The following is a 22,691-nucleotide window of genomic DNA, read 5'->3' on the forward strand; positions in this document are numbered from 1 at the left end:
ACAAATGAAAATGTCAGGATTTAATGGATTTAGTAGATTTATAGACCACTGGTATGGTAAAAATTTGTAATTTCTGACTGGTTTGATGGAAAGTATTTACTACAGTTTAAGAAAAAACTTCAGATAAGTTAAGATAAAGCGATAGGTTAATATGAAACAGCTGAAAGAGGTAGTTTGTACCTGAACATGTATTTCTCTATTACTTTACATTGCTCATCTTTGCACTAACAACTTTTAAATGTCCTTTCTATTTTATACTGCACATTCTTTGAAATTAGCATTTATGTTGTTTTAGTAATGCATTTTAAAACATGTTGTTTTACAGCTCTTATTTATCAGGCCTGCATCACATATAAACACCCACCCATCCAACCAATGCATCGCAATGGTCCAGCACCTAATCTGGAGGGCCTTGTATTAGAGGTAGTGTTCCTTATGAATGAGAGGATTCTGGTGAGGTGGTTTAGCTGTCTAGTTAGGATGCCCACATGGTTCCTCCTGACAGGCCCTGGGCTGAGTCAGAGCAGAGAGTCAGGGCATGTTAGAGGGATTATGTCTCTCTTGTGGCCTCAGATTGATGGGAGATCCCAGAGGAGGAATTAGAGGTTGTTGCTGTGGAATGGATAGAAAGGAACTGTGGTCTGTCTTGATCAACCTGTTGCCAACGCGACCTTCAGCAGGAAAATTGGCTGTAGAAATAGATGCATTAACGGACATAATATAACATATTAAAAAGGCCATATTTCAACCTACTGTGATCACAAGTGATAAAAGTCTGTATATGAAGTAAATAAGTTGTACATTAAAAACATCACTACGACATGTCAAAGTCTGGGATTGACAGCATTGTGACTTTGTCGTAATACCGCAGAAAGTATAGCCAAACAAGGGCCTGGTCAAATTACTATTATTTAACTGACAGGTTGTTCATGATTATTTACAGTGGAGAACAGTTATATTAGCCCTTCTGAGAGTAGAGGGTATCAATCACAAGATAATGTTAGATATGCATTTGGGCCTTGTAAGTGCATCCATAGATTCAGAATTATGTATATTAAGCGTCATAGCGGTATAGCGATGTGGTGGGTTAGGCTGGTGCATCACAGTACCTGAACTGTGCATTTGGGCATAAGTTTGAAACCAAATCAGGGTGTGCAGAGTTTAAATGTTCCCTCTATATCCACATTCCAAAGACATGTTCAGAAGGATGCAATGGTCAACTATTGCCACCAGCCTCCATTAGCATGAGGTGTCACAATAAAATGAATTTAACTTGACAACACTTAAAGGCCTCACAGAATTACACCAGAATGTAAAGTATGTTACAAGGAAAACCCATCAGCTGAAAGACAGATAATTTTTATTAAAATATTTTTTAAACTCTAAATTAAACTTTTATAATACAGTATACGTTTTCCTTTCATAACTTTACACCTTTACAAAATGTAAATAAAGAAATGTATATTAGTAACTTCACATTACATATCATAGTTCAGTGCTTTGACATATCGACTTGAAGTACATACTTTGAATGTCTTTGCTTTGATGTAGATGCTGGTGGTTAAATTATGTTCCTTAGCCCCTTTACTACAGTTATGGGTATTATGAGTATAATTATATTGCAAGGTTTATATTACACTCATGTCACAAACTGTAATTGTCCATACAGGCAGTAGTGCTTTTAAAGAAGCTAATTATCTAATGAACACTAAACATAATTGTTTTATCACATAAATACTTGAAAAGAACTATTATCTATCAATATACTTTATAACAAATGATTTTTCATTGTGTACAAACAACTCTTGCAAGTTTCATGTGTAACAAAATTAGAATATTAGTGCTTCAGTTTCACAGACCCAAAAACTGTCAGAGTAACAGTTCTTGCTTTTCCATCCAGCTGCATTAGAAATGGCACATTCTTCATAGTGATATCGATTGTCCGGCTGTCCTTTTTGCCAGAATCTGAAAGAGAAAGACTGCATGAGACAGTGAGGCTGTTTGTGTGGTCTTTGTAATGGACACAGTCACTGTTCCTTCATGGTGTTTGTTAGTCGAGGTATTAAACCAGCACCACAGCTTGAAGTCTGACCCTGAATCGACTCTGCATGAGAGATTCAGATCTTACCAACAGCAGAATCCTATGAACTACTTAACTAATGATTGGGACATACTAATCACTTGTTGGCTCTATGGTGGCACAGAGGGAGCACTTCTGTCTCATAGTGCCAGGCTGGTGGAGTAGCATAGGTTAGAATCCATGCCCAGCCTATGTAGCGTTTACATGTTCTCCTTGTGTTTTGCATGGGCTTCCTCCCACAGTGCAACAATGTACTTCAGGAGAACTGGAGACTTGAAATTGCCTGTAGTGTGTGTGCACATGAATGGGTGTGTCTAGCTACCCTAGGATAGATTGGCATTCTGTCCAGGGTGTACCCTTGCAGGCGTTTCACCCAAATTTTCCAGGATAGGTTCTGGACCACTGCAACCCTGGCTTGGACAAGTGGTTAACAAAACTGAGTGAGTGAGTGAGTAACCACTTAGTTTGTCTTATGCTGGAAAGTGAATGCTGTTGCATGTCTTCATTTTATTTTATTTCTACTACAATACACAGAATGTGCTGTAAAACGTGCCTTACCTGTTCTCACCTAGAGGGGTGTTATCCACCCAGGTCCAAGCACTCATCCATGCTTCCCTGTACAGTCCAATCCAGTAATCTGTGGTTACATGTTTGTTGATAAAATTCTAGATGCGGGACACAAAATAATTTACACAAATTATACTATCCTTAAAGGTCATACCGGACCTCACCTAATCCAATAAATGTCCTGCACAAAATAACTTGATAAATCCCACAGAAGACGGCATAACGAAATCGAAAAGAAACTAGACCAGCTACACAAAGAGGCCAATCCAATCATTCACTCAAACTGAAATTACCTTTTCGTCCTCATCGTCTACAATCACAAGGTGAGCTCTATGAGCTGTACAGTAATCTTTACTCTGAGTCCATGTGTTATATCTATGCTTAGAAATATAGTAACACTTGGAATTAAAATTCTTCCAGCCATGGGGACAGAGGTTACAGTCAAGGTTTTCAGATGTAGAGGACCTGGTACTTTTTTTGATAGAACCATCTGAAAGACAAAAGAAATCAACATATAAAATCTGAAGCACCTTTCAACAAATACAAAAGATCATTCACAGCACTGTCAGTACTTCCTGCATATACTCACCTTTACAAATGGAGGGACAGTACTGGTCCAGAACATGTAACTTTTTGGAAAATATATTATATTTATTTTGTAGCTGCTCCTTGCCTTTCACCAGAATGCTATAGTTTTCCTGTAACTGGCTCTTGTCATTAGTCAAAATATTGAAATTGTTTTGTAACTCCTTTTTCTCTTCATCAAGCTTGTCGTAGCTTTTCTGCAGCTCCTCCTGGTTCCTGATCAGGATTCTAAATCTCTCCTGTAGCTCAACATTCTCCGTAAACAGATTGTTGAAGTCTTCCTGTTGCTGTCTTTTGTCTTTATTCAGACTTCTGAAAACTTCTTGTAGCTGGCCTGTCTCATTAACCAGAAAGCTGTAGTTTGCTTTGAACTTGGCCAGATCTTCCTCCATTGCATAAAAATCCTCACTGATGCTATTTACTGCATATATTACAAAACAGATTCAACTCCCATATATTACTGAAAATTTTAAATGAAGAAAAATAAGATCAAGAGAAAACTAAAGATTTCAATAAATTTTTAAATATTTATTTTCAGTGTTTTACTCTCAGTTGACACACAGAATAGAGGTGTACTGTATTCACAGTAAACACAGACAGAAAAGGTATACTGTATGGCGGGCAAATACACAGGCATCAGTGGTGTACTGTACTCACGGGAAGCACCCAGAACTATGATGACAGTCAGTAAGACGGCGCAAAGCAGTGCCAAACTCATAAGAGCCGCTCGGTGGTGAAGGGCACTTGTTCCAGTCTTCTCTGTGGATACGGCATCTGACAAAAAAAAAAAACTGAAACATCACCTACGACAACACACACTGCATGGTTTCACATGTAATGTAGAATGCAGTATTTACACCACTGGAATATTTTAATTAAGGAGGAGACTCAAAATTATTTTCCAGTAAATTACAGCATTGTCATTTAACAGCCACTTGTACGTAGATATGGACATTTATCAGTGGAATCTCTTTAAATTTTTTCCTGGTCTTCAGAGTAGATGGTTTCATCACATTAATTTGGTTGGTGGGTTAGGTTTGGTTTGTTGGTTTTGTTGGTGGGTTTGGTTTGGTTTGTTGGTTTTGTTGGTGGGTTTGGTTTGTTGGTTTGGTGTGTGGGTTGGAGAAGGTAGTTAAGTTTCTTGCTCTTGAGTCATGGAGATGTGTGTTGGCTACGCTGGATGTTGTTCTCCGTGGCTTTATTTTGTTGGCTGGACAGGGTCTTTGCGTACAGCCGTTGAAAAATACACACGTGTTGCAACATCTTTTCCTGTGTATCTTGAATGACAATTGTCAATCTACGCTGACTGCTGTACCTGACTTTTTCATCCATATGAGGATCTGGCTATACTTGTGGCAGTTCAGAATAAGAGCTCTTAGGTACCCAGATGTAGTTCGCCTTCATATGATGGAATTGATAACTTGTGCTACACAGTTACAACTAACAGATACGTGACCAAGCAAATAAATCACTTTACATTTGCATTCTTTCATTTAGCAAACACTTTTTCCCAAAGCAATATATATCTCAGAGAACAATACAAAGAGTGCATTACATCAATAGAAGGAGAGATTTGGATCAAGACATGTGATTCTAGAGTACAGTTAATTTGTCATAATCCACCACATGAACCAGTATACATTACAGAAGTAGCTGCATAAAGGTTTACCCATTAATCGACAATTTCTTCTAAAAAATTATCTAACAAACATTTAGATGTTTAGCATGCCTTTAAGAGATCAGGAGAAGTTTATTATAAAAATTTATTTACTCTAATTGTGCAAACTTAAAATGTTGATAATTATTGTTCAAAGTCAAAGTAAATTTCATTCTGCATACACAAAACTCTTACTTTTCTTCTCACTGCTGGTTTTCTGGGTACTGAGTGGCTCACATATTTTTACTTCAGAGTAGATGACGTCACACTGGGTTTCTATTAAAAAAAACATTGAGCATTACTTAAAGGGCCACCACTCTTGCTTTAGAAAATGTATTAAAAAACAGAAAATATATTACAAAATAGAAGGTGTAAAAATAAGAGTGGGCGATAATGATAAAACCTTAATTTCCTACCACTTATTTTGTTTCGCTCTGTATATTTATATACTATATTGTGCCTTTTTCAAAAGCCCAAAAAGTTTATACTTTGCACAGGTCTACTACTGAAAAGAAGTACAAATACTCACCAGGATCTGTATAATATGAGTTCTTAAACTTCACAGCAGAGTAGACCACTTTGTCTGACATGGTAACTGGTACTTCAGTAAAGTCACTCACTGAGAATCTATTTAATCTTAAGAGACACAAAACAGAAACTAAATGGACTACTGAACGCAAAACGAGAAGTGTAGTTAAAGAAAAAAAAGCTTCTTTCCATTCAGTGGGGAAAGCACACGTAAAAGTCCAGATATATATGAAATAAAAAACTGGTGCCACGGCCCTAGGGGTGAAACCCCCAATGTCCACCAGAAGCACCACTCGAGATCCATGCAACTAATCCAGCACATTTGTTTTCAGTTCATCTCATTACCAGTCCCCCAGCTTATGAAAAGGGGGTAAAGATGCATCACTAGTTTGCAGATTCTTGATAAATTTAGAAAATTTGACTTTCTGTAGCAATCAATATATCACAAATTCCACAGACATTCAGCAAACCTGTGCATATCAAGTATGATTCTTGATAGAATGAGCAACAAAATGCCTCCGTTTCCATTAATGGAATGATGACATTTGTCATTTAACAACAGACCTGGGATTTCAACGAGAAACCAATGTTATCCTTGAAGTGCAGCAGACAGCAGAGTGGTCAACATAATATAAATAGATGAATGTTGGAGAGTAAAGATCCAAGTGGGAGTGTTGCTGTTGTACCTTTGATGGTGAGATGGCCTGTCTTGCTGCAGTGAAATATCTGAATGTATTGAAATGTGTACAAGTGACCGACAGGTACAAGTGTTAGCTGAACATCAAAAATAATCAAATTGTTCTTGTATCTTATATATCTTTATCTACTAATTTATCCACTAACAGTGTGACCATTTGAAGGTCATGCTGTGGCCAGTAGAACTCAGCTGTCCAGAAAGTACTCCAGAATTACTGAATTTCTTTTCGCAAAATAAAACATCTCATTGCACCAAACCTAACTGTGTTATTCTGAAGCATTGATAGTAATATGTGATATATTGAAATTAATAGAAGATGAAGGACTGACTCGGGGATCACTAGTTTGGATAATGTTTATGTATTTAGCACACAGCTATAAAACTACAACACGTTGATTACAAGGCAACATAATCCCTGAGTCTGATTTGTCTACAGACAAAAGTCAGTTTTGCTCAAATAGTCAAGATTATATAGTACTAAACTAGATAAATTTTAAGACATGGGTTAGTGACCCATTCACTTCTCAGGTAAATACGCCATTCACTGTAAAACAAAATACACTGTAACACTGCAAAATTAAGGAGTGGGAACAAGTGAAGTCTTTTTCCCAGGATATTAATAACATTTGCCAGTTCAGGAAAGCTGTCAGACTACAGTCCAGCAGCAAACCCCAACTTTCAACATTTAAATACTCTTTAAATGACTGCAACAGAAAAGGATGTGATGGACTGCAACCAAAAAATTTACTTGGTATCCTGACCCATTTTGTAAGGTGAAAATTGAGAAGAAATGGGTCAGTAGGCATGTGGTGACCTTCACTGAACACCTGAGAAGTGGAGGAACATCTCCTGGTCCAGCAGGTAATGGGTCCTGTTGTCATACTGATGGCAGTGTCAGGACTTGAAGGAAGTAGTAGAAGTTCATGGCCCCATTCCAAATTGCCTCCTCATGTCATCCAATCTTTTAAATAGCTGTCTGAACTGGTACCTCTTGAAGAGGGTTAAACAGACAGTTTCCCGGAACCACCACGGACAGGTATGAGACGTTGCATTTAATTATATACCTCTGATTGCTATGGTGGCACAGCTGCCTCACAGCACCTAGGCTGTTTAGTAGTACATTTGAATCTGGCTCAGTGTGTGTAGAGTTTGCATGTTCCCCCCGTGTCTGTGTGAGTTTCCTCCTGGTTCTCAGGTTAACTCCCACAGTTCAAAGATATGCAGTATGGGGTATGCAGTGTGTAGTGTACGAATGGCTGTGTGAGTGAGTGCATGTGTGAGTGGCTTCCCCTGCAATGGACTGGTTCCCATTTAGGGTTTCCCCCCAGCCTTGCGTCCAGCGATTGCAGGATAGGCTCCGGACTGTCGCATCCCTGACCAGGGCAGACTGTTAACGAAAGTCAGCGAGTGACAGCATGCATTGGCTCTGTTTATTATACATTTATATAATATTAGTATTATTCATTAATGTGAGGTTCCATGCATAAATAAACCTCAAAACATTTATTTTTTCAAGAAAATTTTTCATTGTGGGTTGAGATACAGTTTAAATGAGTTAGTAGATCAAGTGATGCTATGGCAATGAGATCTCATTTGCACAGCCCCGATTTCACAGCCACCCTCAGCTTTCATCACCCAAGTTTTCACCCAAGTTTCAAGTTTATTGTCGTAGATACAAGTACCATGTACATGTATCATGAAATTCTTCCTGAATGCTTCTCCGCAGACTATGGACAAAGACAGAGACAGTAGAAATACTGCACAAACAAAACAGTGACAATGACAGTGAGTAGTACATTAGTAGTACATTAGTACATAGTAGTAGAGTATCATTCTGAGTTCTGAAAGTACATGGGAAATAGTGGAAGGCTGCACTCTTTAGAATGTACCATGTACATGTTGTCTGGCTATCCAAATTAAAAGTTACATCAGAAAGGCTTTTTGAATTACCTCGTGATCAGTTACGAATGAATATTATCAGCATACAGTTACCGGATGTCAACGCATCCATCAGAAATAGACGTATTTTAAATTTTACCTTCTTCTGCGGGTTTTACATTCAGGGAAGTGGTCTGAGGCGGAATATGAAACTGCTTTAAATTGCCAGTATTTCAAGCATGGTGTCTTGTTTCTTCAGACCCCACTGTATTCTGTTCTCTACTTCCTGTTTGTTCAACTTTCGCACACATGCTCTAATATATACGCTGCTGATAGATATCATTCTGTGAAGTTGATATTTTCACTGTTACAGACATATGAGGTGCATGCAGCTACCTCACATTTATTTACTGTATATCTAAATTTACAATTGTTTGAGTTTTTTTTAGAGAGCTACTGGAAAATATACTGTAATTATTAACAAAACTTCAGTGAACACTTTGTAATGTTCCACGTATCTGGCATTTCCAGAAGTTGTTAAAGTTGTCTGTATGTGTTTCGATGGCTGTTGAAATGTCCATTGTCAACCATACATTTTCTTTTTTCAATGTGAAAATTTGTTTTATAAGAACATGTACTTGTGCGGTGTCTGTGTCTTCCATATGTCATTTGATCAAGATTGCTATAGACTTACTGGTCCCATATATATATAAATGCCCTCTGAATTGTTATTCTTTGCATTCTCTAAAAGTTTTGCTTAAGATGTTGTGTACTGTAGGTACTGAGGGAAATCACAGCGTGATAAGAGTGGAAAATTTATGAAGATGTAGTTTAGAATTTAGAATTGTGTGTGTTGCTCACTCACTTTCATTAATCCTGTCAGATCTAAACTTTTTGTATCACAGTAATTTGCTGAAACCCTGAAGGATAATGGATAATGAAAGTGAGTGAGAGACTTCCTCTGATGTTCTTAACAGTACCAACACCACAGTGAGATGAAATCACTTGACACACAAAGTGAATTAAACGAAGGAAAATATTAAGGAAAAAATACTAAAAAGTGGGTGGGATGCACGTATCACTATGTTACATTAAAGAGCACATCAAAGTTTTTCGATTTAGCAGTGTATCATTTCATTTTCCTTTCAGTTATTTCAGTCAGTTATAAAGTGCTGTAAATTACTAGTGCGAGCAGCTGCGCCATCGTGTGACTACTGTACATATAAAGGAACAACATCCTTAAAAACTACAAAAGCCCAAGCGGGTCATAAATGAACTTCCCCCAAAATGTTTCCGGGTCATTGGTGCACCATAGAGGAATTATGGGATGGTAGAGGAGCCCTGTCTTATTCATGTAAAATCTGACATGTTCTGACGAGTCGATGCGCTTGACATATCAAACGTTTTAGTGTTTGGAAAGAAAAGGTAATTCATATTGTCTTTGAGACCGCTAGTTATGTATGACAGTTTTTGTCCCTGTGTTGTAGAAAAGGCCATTGAAATGCGTTCCCGAGAGAAACGCGCTAGTAGTAGTAGTAACTTGGCTAGCCTACGTGAGTTTTACTCCTCCGACTCCTCCGTGTGTCGTGCATCATTTCCAGCCTAAAAACTTTAAACTTCTTGTAATTCTCCAGTAGCATAACAAGCAAGTTAATCTCACTTATGTAGTCGCCGTCAGACCTCACTCTTGACTTGTGTGAGGGAAACTGGGCGGGTATGCATGATTACAACTGCGATTCTTAACTCCGCCGGTTGTTGTATTCACTTCACTTCACACTTGTCTGTTTCGTCGAAAGGAAAACAAAACCACATGAGGGACTTCAGCCAGAAGCCATCACTGTGTTTGTGATAACTATTTAAGGCACAGCAGATCACATGGAGTGTAACAACATATATTTAGCATGAAGATTGTAGGCAACTACTAGTTGAGGCTGTGTGTTGACGTACTCTTCAGTGTGGTAAACTGCATCTGTTCTTCCAGTAAAATGTGCGAATATATTAAAAATTATACTTGTAAGTTGTTTGTGATAAAACAGTGACATTGGAAACAAAATAAAATATTTTCTTGTAATTGTTCTTTTACATTACAAAAGCTGCCGTCTTGTTTCATCATAGATACTTGGAGGCAACAATGTTACAGGAAGAATACAGCAAAAAAGTAGTCAAACATCACTAAATTTGTCTTTGAGAAATAAATCCTGTTGGTCTCTCATCACTCAAAAGCAGTAAGAAAGTGGTGATATGTGATTTATTAAAATGAAGGCACAGTGAAGGACTGACTCAGATTTTGCCAGTTCTTCATAAAGAAAAATGTCTCTTTCTCCTAATGTAATGCATAAATTGTACTTTTCCTGAATTGTACATCACTTTGGATAAAAGCGTCTGCTAAATGAATAAATGTAAATGTAAAAAGAAATGAAGAATGCTTAAAACATGGCTATAGACACACTGGATACAAGCTGCATAAGTAATCCTGTATCTTCGCTCATCTTCAAACAAAAATATTGTAATGTCAAAATGCATAAGATTATCAAGTCATCAAGAGTGCGGTGATTATTAAATATTGCACTGAATTTTGGCAATAATCACTCAATGCTGTTGTATGGCGCAAAGGAAAACAGAACCTTCTGGCCTTTTGTGTTTGATTTTAAAAACAAACAATCACTATGAAGAATCAAGTCGAGTGCTCTTTTTTTTTTTTTTTTTTTTTTTTTTTTTTTTTTTTTTTATTCTGTAGGTGAACGTCACAAGTGTCTGAAGTGAACTACTGATGTGCGGTCAGAACATTAGTGCTCTGTTAGATATAACTGATAAGCTCATTTTCTTTCCACTCTGCAACTTTCTTGCACAACAACAGAACTGGGAATAATGAGAGCTTGTTGATGAAAGTTAAATTCCATAAAAAAGGCACCATTGTCACACAAATAAATACAAATGAAAATGTCAGGGTTTAATGGATTTAGTAGATTTATAGACCAATGGTGTGGTAAAAATGTGTTATTTCTGACTGGTTTGATGGAAAGTATTTACTACAGTTTAAGAAAAAACTTCAGATAAGTTAAGATAAAGCGATAGGTTAATATGAAACAGCTGAAAGAGGTAGTTTGTACCCGAACATGTATTTCTCTATTACTTTACATTGCTCATCTTTGCACTAACAACTTTTAAATGTCCTTTCTATTTTATACTGCACATTCTTTGAAATTAGCATTTATGTTATTTTAGTAATGCATTTTAAAATATGTTGTTTTACAGCTCTTATTTATCAGGCCTGCATCACATATAAACACCCACCCATCCAACCAATGCATCGCAATGGCCCAGCACCTAATCTGGAGGGCCTTGTATTAGAGGCAGTGTTCCTTATGAATGAGAGGATTCTGGTGAGGTGGTTTAGCTGTCTAGTTAGGATGCCCACATGGTTCCTCCTGACAGGCCCTGGGCTGAGTCAGAGCAGAGAGTCAGGGCATGTTAGAGGGATTATGTCTCTCTTGTGGCCTCAGATTGATGGGAGATCCCAGAGGAGGAATTAGAGGTTGTTGCTGTGGAATGGATAGAAAGGAACTGTGGTCTGTCTTGATCAACCTGTTGCCAACGCGACCTTCAGCAGGGAAATTGGCTGTAGAAATAGATGCATTAACGGACATAATATAACATATTAAAAAGGCCATATTTCAACCTACTGTGATCACAAGTGATAAAAGTCTGTATATGAAGTAAATAAGTTGTACATTAAAAACATCACTACGACATGTCAAAGTCTGGGATTGACAGCATTGTGACTTTGTCGTAATACCGCAGAAAGTATAGCCAAACAAGGGCCTGGTCAAATTACTACTATTTAACTGACAGGTTGTTCATGATTATTTACAGTGGAGAACAGTTACATTAGTCCTTCTGAGAGTAGAGGGTATCAATCACAAGATAATGTTAGATGTGCATTTGGGCCTTGTAAGTGCATCCATAGATTCAGAATTATGTATATTAAGCGTCATAGCGGTATAGCGGTGTGGTGGGTTAGGCTGGTACATCACAGTACCTGAACTGTGCATTTGGGCATAAGTTTGAAACCAAATCAGGGTGTGCAGAGTTTAAATGTTCCCTCTATATCCACATTCCAAAGACATGTTCAGAAGGATGCAATGGTCAACTATTGCCACCAGCCTCCATTAGCATGAGGTGTCACAATAAAATGAATTTAACTTGACAACACTTAAAGGCCTCACAGAATTACACCAGAATGTAAAGTATGTTACAAGGAAAACCCATCAGCTGAAAGACAGATAATTTTTATTAAAATATTTTTTAAACTCTAAATTAAACTTTTATAATACAGTATACATGTTTTCCTTTCATAACTTTACACCTTTACAAAATGTAAATAAAGAAATGTATATAAGTAACTTCACATTACATATCATAGTTCAGTGCTTTGACATATCGACTTGAAATACATACTTTGAACGTCTTTGCTTTGATGTAGATGCTGGTGGTTAAATTATGTTCCTTAGCCCCTTTACTACAGTTATGGGTATTATGAGTATAATTATATTGCAAGGTTTATATTACACTCATGTCACAAACTAATTGTCCATACAGGCAGCAGTGCTTTTAAAGAAGCTAATTATCTAATGAACACTAAACATAATTGTTTTATCACATAAATACTTGAAAAGAACTATTATCTATCAATATACTTTATAACAAATGATTTTTCATTGTGTACAAACAACTCTGGCAAGTTTCATGTGTAACAAAATTAGAATATTAGTGCTTCAGTTTCACAGACCCAAAAACTGTCAGAGTAACAGCTCTCTTTTTTCCATCCAGCTGCATTAGAAATGACACATTCTTTAGAGTAATAATATAGATTTCCTGGCTGTCCTTTTTGCCAGAATCTGAAAGAGAAAGACTGCATGAGACAGTGAGGCTGTTTGTGTGGTCTTTGTAATGGACACAGTCACTGTTCCTTCATGGTGTTTGTTAGTCGAGGTATTAAACCAGCACCACAGCTTGAAGTCTGACCCTGAATCGACTCTGCATGAGAGATTCAGATCTTACCAACAGCAGAATCCTATGAACTACTTAACTAATGATTGGGACATACTAATCACTTGTTGGCTCTATGGTGGCACAGTGAGAAGTGCTTCTGTCCCATAGTGCCAGGCTGGTGGAGTAGCATAGGTTAGAATCCATGCCCAGCCTATGTAGCGTTTATATGTTCTCCTTGTGTTTTGCATGGGCTTCCTCCCACAGTGCAACAATGTACTTCAGGAGAACTGGAGACTTGAAATTGCCTGTAGTGTGTGTGCACATGAATGGGTGTGTCTAGCTACCCTAGGATAGATTGGCATTCTGTCCCGGGTGTACCCTTCCAGGCGTTTCACCCAAATTTTCCACGATAGGTTCTGGACCACTGCAACCCTGGCTTGGACAAGTGGTTAACAAAACTGAGTGAGTGAGTGAGTAACCACTTAGTTTGTCTTATGCTGGAAAGTGAATGCTGTTGCATGTCTTCATTTTATTTTATTTCTACTACAATACACAGAATGTGCTGTAAAACGTGCCTTACCTGTTCTCACCTAGAGGGGTGTTATCCACCCAGGTCCAAGCACTCATCCTTGCTTCCCTGTACAGTCCAATCCAGTAATCTGTGGTTACATGTTTGTTGATAAAATTCTAGATGTGGGACACAAAATAATTTACACAAATTATACTATCCTTAAAGGTCATACCGGACCTCACCTAATCCAATAAATGTCCTGCACAAAATAACTTGATAAATCCCACAGAAGATGGCATAACGAAATCGAAAAGACACTAGACCAGCTACACAAAGAGGCCAATCCAATCATTCACTCAAACTGAAATTACCTTTTCGTCCTCATCGTCTATAATCACAAGATGAGCTCTATGAGCTGTACAGTAATCTTTACTCTGAGTCCATGTGTTATATCTATGCTTAGAAATATAGTAACACTTGGAATTAAAATTCTTCCAGCCATGGGGACAGAGGTTACAGTCAAGGTTTTCAGATGTAGAGGACCTGGTACTTTTTTTGATAGAACCATCTGAAAGACAAAAGAAATCAACATATAAAATCTGAAGCACCTTTCAACAAATACAAAAGATCATTCACAGCACTGTCAGTACTTCCTGCATATACTCACCTTTACAAATGGAGGGACAGTACTGGTCCAGAACATGTAACTTTTTGGAAAATATATTATATTTATTTTGTAGCTGCTCCTTGCCTTTCACCAGAATGCTATAGTTTTCCTGTAACTGGCTCTTGTCATTAGTCAAAATATTGAAATTGTTTTGTAACTCCTTTTTCTCTTCATCAAGCTTGTCGTAGCTTTTCTGCAGCTCCTCCTGGTTCTTGATCAGGATTCTAAATCTCTCCTGTAGCTCAACATTCTCCGTAAACAGATTGTTGAAGTCTTCCTGTTGCTGTCTTTTGTCTTTATTCAGACTTCTGAAAACTTCTTGTAGCTGGCCTGTCTCATTAACCAGAAAGCTGTAGTTTGCTTTGAACTTGGCCAGATCTTCCTCCATTGCATAAAAATCCTCACTGATGCTATTTACTGCATATATTACAAAACAGATTCAACTCCCATATATTACTGAAAATTTTAAATGAAGAAAAATAAGATCAAGAGAAAACTAAAGATTTCAATAAATTTTTAAATATTTATTTTCAGTGTTTTACTCTCAGTTGACACACAGAATAGAGGTGTACTGTATTCACAGTAAACACAGACAGAAAAGGTATACTGTATGGCGGGCAAATACACAGGCATCAGTGGTGTACTGTACTCACGGGAAGCACCCAGAACTATGATGACAGTCAGTAAGACGGCGCAAAGCAGTGCCAAACTCATAAGAGCCGCTCGGTGGTGAAGGGCACTTGTTCCAGTCTTCTCTGTGGATACGGCATCTGACAAAAAAAAAAAACTGAAACATCACCTACGACAACACACACTGCATGGTTTCACATGTAATGTAGAATGCAGTATTTACACCACTGGAATATTTTAATTAAGGAGGAGACTCAAAATTATTTTCCAGTAAATTACAGCATTGTCATTTAACAGCCACTTGTACGTAGATATGGACATTTATCAGTGGAATCTCTTTAAATTTTTTCCTGGTCTTCAGAGTAGATGGTTTCATCACATTAATTTGGTTGGTGGGTTAGGTTTGGTTTGTTGGTTTTGTTGGTGGGTTAGGTTTGGTTTGTTGGTTTTGTTGGTGGGTTTGGTTTGTTGGTTTGGTGGGTGGGTTGGAGAAGGTAGTTAAGTTTCTTGCTCTTGAGTCATGGAGATGTGTGTTGGCTACGCTGGATGTTGTTCTCCGTGGCTTTATTTTGTTGGCTGGACAGGGTCTTTGCGTACAGCCGTTGAAAAATACACAGGTGTTGCAACATCTTTTCCTGTGTATCTTGAATGACAATTGTCAATCTATGCTGACTGCTGTACCTGACTTTTTCATCCATATGAGGATCTGGCTATACTTGTGGCAGTTCAGAATAAGAGCTCTTAGGTACCCAGATGTAGTTCGCCTTCATATGATGGAATTGATAACTTGTGCTACACAGTTACAACTAACAGATACGTGACCAAGCAAATAAATCACTTTACATTTGCATTCTTTCATTTAGCAAACACTTTTTCCCAAAGCAATATATATCTCAGAGAACAATACAAAGAGTGCATTACATCAATAGAAGGAGAGATTTGGATCAAGACATGTGATTCTAGAGTACAGTTAATTTGTCATAATCCACCACATGAACCAGTATACATTACAGAAGTAGCTGCATAAAGGTTTACCCATTAATCGACAATTTCTTCTAAAAAATTATCTAACAAACATTTAGATGTTTAGCATGCCTTTAAGAGATCAGGAGAAGTTTATTATAAAAATTTATTTACTCTAATTGTGCAAACTTAAAATGTTGATAATTATTGTTCAAAGTCAAAGTAAATTTCATTCTGCATACACAAAACTCTTACTTTTCTTCTCACTGCTGGTTTTCTGGGTACTGAGTGGCTCACATATTTTTACTTCAGAGTAGATGACGTCACACTGGGTTTCTATTAAAAAAAACATTGAGCATTACTTAAAGGGCCACCACTCTTGCTTTAGAAAATGTATTAAAAAACAGAAAATATATTACAAAATAGAAGGTGTAAAAATAAGAGTGGGCGATAATGATAAAACCTTAATTTCCTACCACTTATTTTGTTTCGCTCTGTATATTTATATACTATATTGTGCCTTTTTCAAAAGCCCAAAAAGTTTATACTTTGCACAGGTCTACTACTGAAAAGAAGTACAAATACTCACCAGGATCTGTATAATATGAGTTCTTAAACTTCACAGCAGAGTAGACCACTTTGTCTGACATGGTAACTGGTACTTCAGTAAAGTCACTCACTGAGAATCTATTTAATCTTAAGAGACACAAAACAGAAACTAAATGGACTACTGAACGCAAAACGAGAAGTGTAGTTAAAGAAAAAAAAGCTTCTTTCCATTCAGTGGGGAAAGCACACGTAAAAGTCCAGATATATATGAAATAAAAAACTGGTGCCACGGCCCTAGGGGTGAAACCCCCAATGTCCACCAGAAGCACCACTCGAGATCCATGCAACTAATCCAGCACATTTGTTTTCAGTTCATCTCATTACCAGTCCCCCAGCTTATGAAAAGGGGGTAAAGATGCATCACTAGTTTGCAGATTCTTGATAAATTTAGAAAATTTGACTTTCTGTAGCAATCAATATATCACAAATTCCACAGACATTCAGCAAACCTGTGCATATCAAGTATGATTCTTGATAGAATGAGCAACAAAATGCCTCCGTTTCCATTAATGGAATGATGACATTTGGCATTTAACAGCAGACCTGGGATTTCAACGAGAAACCAATGTTATCCTTGAAGTGCAGCAGACAGCAGAGTGGTCAACATAATATAAATAGATGAATGTTGGAGAGTAAAGATCCAAGCGGTGGTGTTGCTGTTGTACCTTTGATGGTGAGATGGCCTGTCTTGCTGCAGTAAAATATCTGAATGTATTGAAATGTGTACAAGTGACCGACAGGTACAAGTGTTAGCTGAACATCAAAAATAATCAAATTGTTCTTGTATCTTATATATCTTTATCTACTAATTTATCCACTAACAGTGTGACCATTTGAAGGTCATGCTGTGGCCAGTAGAACTCAGCTGTCCAGAAAGTACTCCAGAATTACTGAATTTCTTTTCGCAAAATAAAACATCTCATTGCACCAAACCTAACTGTGTTATTCTGAAGCATTGATAGTAATATGTGATATATTGAAATTAATAGAAGATGAAGGACTGACTCGGGGATCACTAGTTTGGATAATGTTTATGTACTTAGCACACAGCTATAAAACTACAACACATTGATTACACGGCAACATAATCCCTGAGTCTGATTTGTCTACAGACAAAAGTCAGTTTTGCTCAAATAGTCAAGATTATATAGTACTAAACTAGATAAATTTTAAGACATGGGTTAGTGACCCATTCACTTCTCAGGTAAATACGCCATTCACTGTAAAACAAAATATACTGTAACACTGCAAAATTAAGGAGTGGGAACAAGTGAAGTCTTTTTCCCAGGATATTAATAACATTTGCCAGTTCAGGAAAGCTGTCAGACTACAGTCCAGCAGCAAACCCCAACTTTCAACATTTAAATACTCTTTAAATGACTGCAACAGAAAAGGATGTGATGGACTGCAACCAAAAAATTTACTTGGTATCCTGGCCAATTTTGTAAGGTGAAAATTGAGAAGAAATGGGTCAGTAGGCATGTGGTGACCTTCACTGAACACCTGAGAAGTGGAGGAACATCTCCTGGTCCAGCAGGTAATGGGTCCTGTTGTCATACTGATGGCAGTGTCAGGACTTGAAGGAAGTAGTAGAAGTTCATGGCCCCATTCCAAATTGCCTCCTCATGTCATCCAATCTTTTAAATAGCTGTCTGAACTGGTACCTCTTGAAGAGGGTTAAACAGACAGTTTCCCGGAACCACCACGGACAGGTATGAGACGTTGCATTTAATTATATACCTCTGATTGCTATGGTGGCACAGCTGCCTCACAGCACCTAGGCTGTTTAGTAGTACATTTGAATCTGGCTCAGTGTGTGTAGAGTTTGCATGTTCCCCCCGTGTCTGTGTGAGTTTCCTCCTGGTTCTCAGGTTAACTCCCACAGTTCAAAGATATGCAGTATGGGGTATGCAGTGTGTAGTGTATGAATGGCTGTGTGAGTGAGTGCATGTGTGAGTGGCTTCCCCTGCAATGGACTGGTTCCCATTTAGGGTTTCCCCCCAGCCTTGCGTCCAGCGATTGCAGGATAGGCTCCGGACTGTCGCATCCCTGACCAGGGCAGACTGTTAACGAAAGTCAGCGAGTGACAGCATGCATTGGCTCTGTTTATTATACATTTATATAATATTAGTATTATTCATTAATGTGAGGTTCCATGCATAAATAAACCTCAAAACATTTATTTTTTCAAGAAAATTTTTCATTGTGGGTTGAGATACAGTTTAAATGAGTTAGTAGATCAAGTGATGCTATGGCAATGAGATCTCATTTGCACAGCCCCAATTTCACAGCCACCCTCAGCTTTCATCACCCAAGTTTTCACCCAAGTTTCAAGTTTATTGTCGTAGATACAAGTACAATGTACATGTATCATGAAATTCTTCCTGAATGCTTCTCCGCAGACTATGGACAAAGACAGAGACAGTAGAAATACTGCACAAACAAAACAGTGACAATGACAGTGAGTAGTACATTAGTAGTACATTAGTACATAGTAGTAGAGTATCATTCTGAGTTCTGAAAGTACATGGGAAATAGTGGAAGGCTGCACTCTTTAGAATGTACCATGTACATGTTGTCTGGCTATCCAAATTAAAAGTTGCATCAGAAAGGCTTTTTGAATTACCTCGTGATCAGTTACGAATGAATATTATCAGCATACAGTTACCGGATGTCAACGCATCCATCAGAAATAGACGTATTTTAAATTTTACCTTCTTCTGCGGGTTTTACATTCAGGGAAGTGGTCTGAGGCGGAATATGAAACTGCTTTAAATTGCCAGTATTTCAAGCATGGTGTCTTGTTTCTTCAGACCCCACTGTATTCTGTTCTCTACTTCCTGTTTGTTCAACTTTCGCACACATGCTCTAATATATACGCTGCTGATAGATATCATTCTGTGAAGTTGATATTTTCACTGTTACAGACATATGAGGTGCATGCAGCTACCTCACATTTATTTACTGTATATCTAAATTTACAATTGTTTGAGTTTTTTTTAGAGAGCTACTGGAAAATATACTGTAATTATTAACAAAACTTCAGTGAACACTTTGTAATGTTCCACGTATCTGGCATTTCCAGAAGTTGTTAAAGTTGTCTGTATGTGTTTCGATGGCTGTTGAAATGTCCATTGTCAACCATACATTTTCTTTTTTCAATGTGAAAATTTGTTTTATAAGAACATGTACTTGTGCGGTGTCTGTGTCTTCCATATGTCATTTGATCAAGATTGCTATAGACTTACTGGTCCCATATATATATAAATGCCCTCTGAATTGTTATTCTTTGCATTCTCTAAAAGTTTTGCTTAAGATGTTGTGTACTGTAGGTACTGAGGGAAATCACAGCGTGATAAGAGTGGAAAATTTATGAAGATGTAGTTTAGAATTTAGAATTGTGTGTGTTGCTCACTCACTTTCATTAATCCTGTCAGATCTAAACTTTTTGTATCACAGTAATTTGCTGAAACCCTGAAGGATAATGGATAATGAAAGTGAGTGAGAGACTTCCTCTGATGTTCTTAACAGTACCAACACCACAGTGAGATGAAATCACTTGACACACAAAGTGAATTAAACGAAGGAAAATATTAAGGAAAAAATACTAAAAAGTGGGTGGGATGCACGTATCACTATGTTACATTAAAGAGCACATCAAAGTTTTTCGATTTAGCAGTGTATCATTTCATTTTCCTTTCAATTATTTCAGTCAGTTATAAAGTGCTGTAAATTACTAGTGCGAGCAGCTGCGCCATCGTGTGACTACTGTACATATAAAGGAACAACGTCCTTAAAAACTACAAAAGCCCAAGCAGGTCATAAATGAACTTCCCCCAAAATGTTTCCGGGTCATTGGTGCACCATAGAGGAACGCATACCCGTCGTCGCTCAGTTTCCCTCACAGAAGTCAAGAGTGAGGCCTGACGGTGACTACATAAGTGAGATTAACTTGCTTGTTATCCTACTGGAGAATTACAAGAAGTTTAAAGTTTTTAGGCTGAAAATGATGCACGACACACGGAGGAGTCGGAGGAGTAAAACTCACGTTAGTTAGGCTAGCCAAGTTACTAGCGCGTTACGTTACTCTCTGGAACGCATTTCACAAATGGCCCTTTTCTACAACACTGGGACAAAAACTGTCATACATAACTAGCGGTCTCAAAGATAATAAGAATTACCTTTTCTTTCCAAACACTAAAACATTTGATATATCGAGAGCGTCAACTCATCAGAACATGTCAGATTTTATACGAATAAGACAGGCCTCCTCTACGATCCCATTACAACTGCGATTCTTAACTCCACCGGTTGTTGTATTTACTTCACTTGTCTGTTTTGTCGAAAGGAAAACAAAACCACATTCCATTGGGTGGGGGAATCACACAAAAACTCAGAAAATCATGTAATGGTGGGTAATGAAAGTTTAAAATTTGAAGCGTATTCTAAACGATTATATTCTTTAATTTATGGCATTCATCAGAGCAAAATATCAGTCTTAAAACTTGAGCATTTTTGATCCTCGGTAATGGTTTTGCTAAAAGCAATCAATAATGTCACTTGTAGTTTGCTAATCAAATATTAGTTATTACAGCGACTACTGTTTGTTTTAATAGCACAAGATACCAATAATGTTTCATTGTGCACAATTTATGTCACAGATGAGGGACTTCAGCCAGAAGCCATCACTGTGTTTGTGATAACTATTTAAGGCACAGCAGATCACATGGAGTGTAACAACATATATTTAGCATGAAGATTGTAGGCAACTACTAGTTGAGGCCGTGTTTACATACTCTTCAGTGTGGTAAACTGCATCTGTTCTTCCAGTAAAATGTGCGAATATATTAAAAATTATACTTGTAAGTTGTTTGTGATAAAACAGTGACATTGGAAACAAAATAAAATATTTTCTTGTAATTGTTCTTTTACATTACAATAGCTGCCGTCTTGTTTCATCATAGATACTTGGAGGCAACAATGTTACAGGAAGAATACAGCAAAAAAGTAGTCAAACATCACTAAATTTGTCTTTGAGAAATAAATCCTGTTGGTCTCTCATCACTCAAAAGCAGTAAGAAAGTGGTGATATGTGATTTATTAAAATGAAGGCACAGTGAAGGACTGACTCAGATTTTGCCAGTTCTTCATAAAGAAAAATGTCTCTTTCTCCTAATGTAATGCATAAATTGTACTTTTCCTGAATTGTACGTCACTTTGGATAAAAGCGTCTGCTAAGTGAATAAATGTAAATGTAAAAAGAAATGAAGAGTGCTTAAAACATGGCTACAGACACACTGGATACAAGCTGCGTAAGTAATCCTGTATCTTCGCTCATCTTCAAACAAAAATATTGTAATGTCAAAATACATAAGATTATCAAGTCATCAAGAGTGCGGTGACTATAAAATATTGCACTGAATTTTGGCAATAATCACGCAATGCTGTTGTATGGCGCAAAGGAAAACAGAACCTTCTGGCCTTTTGTGTTTGATTTTAAAAACAAACAATCACTATGAAGAATCTAGTCAAGTGCTCTTTTTTTTTACTCCGGTGTACGTCAAAGATGTCTGAAGTGAACTACCAATGTGCGGTCAGAACATTAGTGCTCTGTTAAAGATAACTGATAAGCTAATTTTCTTTCCACTCTGCAACTTTCTTGCACAACAACAGAACTGGGAATGATGAGAGCTTGTTGATGAAAATTAAATTCCATAAAAAAGGCACCATTGTCACACAAATAAATACAAATGAAAATGTCAGGGTTTAATGGATTTAGTAGATTTATAGACCAATGGTGTGGTAAAAATGTGTTATTTCTGACTGGTTTGATGGAAAGTATTTACTACAGTTTAAGAAAAAACTTCAGATAAGTTAAGATAAAGCCATAGATTAATATGAAACAGCTGAAAGAGGTAGTTTGTACCCGAACATGTATTTCTCTATTACTTTACATTGCTCATCTTTGCACTAACAACTTTTAAATGTCCTTTCTATTTTATACTGCACATTCTTTGAAATTAGCATTTATGTTGTTTTAGTAATGCATTTTAAAGTATGTTGTTTTACAGCTCTTATTTATCAGGCCTGCATCACATATAAACACCCACCCATCCAACCAATGCATCGCAATAGTCCAGCACCTAATCTGGAGGGCCTTGTATTAGAGGTAGTGTTCCTTATGAATGAGAGGATTCTGGTGAGGTGGTTTAGCTGTCTAGTTAGGATGCCCACATGGTTCCTCCTGACAGGCCCTGGGCTGAGTCAGAGCAGAGAGTCAGGGCATGTTAGAGGGATTATGTCTCTCTTGTGGCCTCAGATTGATGG

General features: G+C 37.4%; 2 protein-coding genes across 2 annotated transcripts; both read right to left on the reverse strand.

Moving 5' to 3' along the window:
• Positions 1-1,837: 1,837 nt before the first annotated feature.
• On the reverse strand, positions 1,838-6,526 carry LOC114911705 (uncharacterized). The gene is made up of 5 exons (XM_029255883.1): positions 5,419-6,526; positions 5,085-5,165; positions 3,890-4,006; positions 3,321-3,653; positions 1,838-1,965 (listed from the first exon to the last, which is right to left on the reverse strand). The coding sequence occupies exons 1-5, from the start codon at positions 5,477-5,479 to the stop codon at positions 1,838-1,840; spliced, it is 720 nt and encodes a 239-aa protein (XP_029111716.1). The 5' UTR covers positions 5,480-6,526.
• A 4,867-nt stretch (positions 6,527-11,393) lies between these two features.
• LOC108932302 (C-type lectin domain family 4 member M-like) lies at positions 11,394-19,188 on the reverse strand. The gene is made up of 9 exons (XM_029255884.1): positions 19,079-19,188; positions 16,345-16,451; positions 16,011-16,091; positions 14,816-14,932; positions 14,163-14,579; positions 13,867-14,063; positions 13,565-13,671; positions 12,782-12,890; positions 11,394-11,435 (listed from the first exon to the last, which is right to left on the reverse strand). The coding sequence occupies exons 2-9, from the start codon at positions 16,403-16,405 to the stop codon at positions 11,394-11,396; spliced, it is 1,131 nt and encodes a 376-aa protein (XP_029111717.1). The 5' UTR covers positions 16,406-16,451; positions 19,079-19,188.
• Positions 19,189-22,691: the final 3,503 nt, after the last annotated feature.

The sequence above is a fragment of the Scleropages formosus genome, chromosome 10, assembly GCF_900964775.1.
Source record: "Scleropages formosus chromosome 10, fSclFor1.1, whole genome shotgun sequence".
Lineage (NCBI taxonomy): Eukaryota > Metazoa > Chordata > Actinopteri > Osteoglossiformes > Osteoglossidae > Scleropages > Scleropages formosus.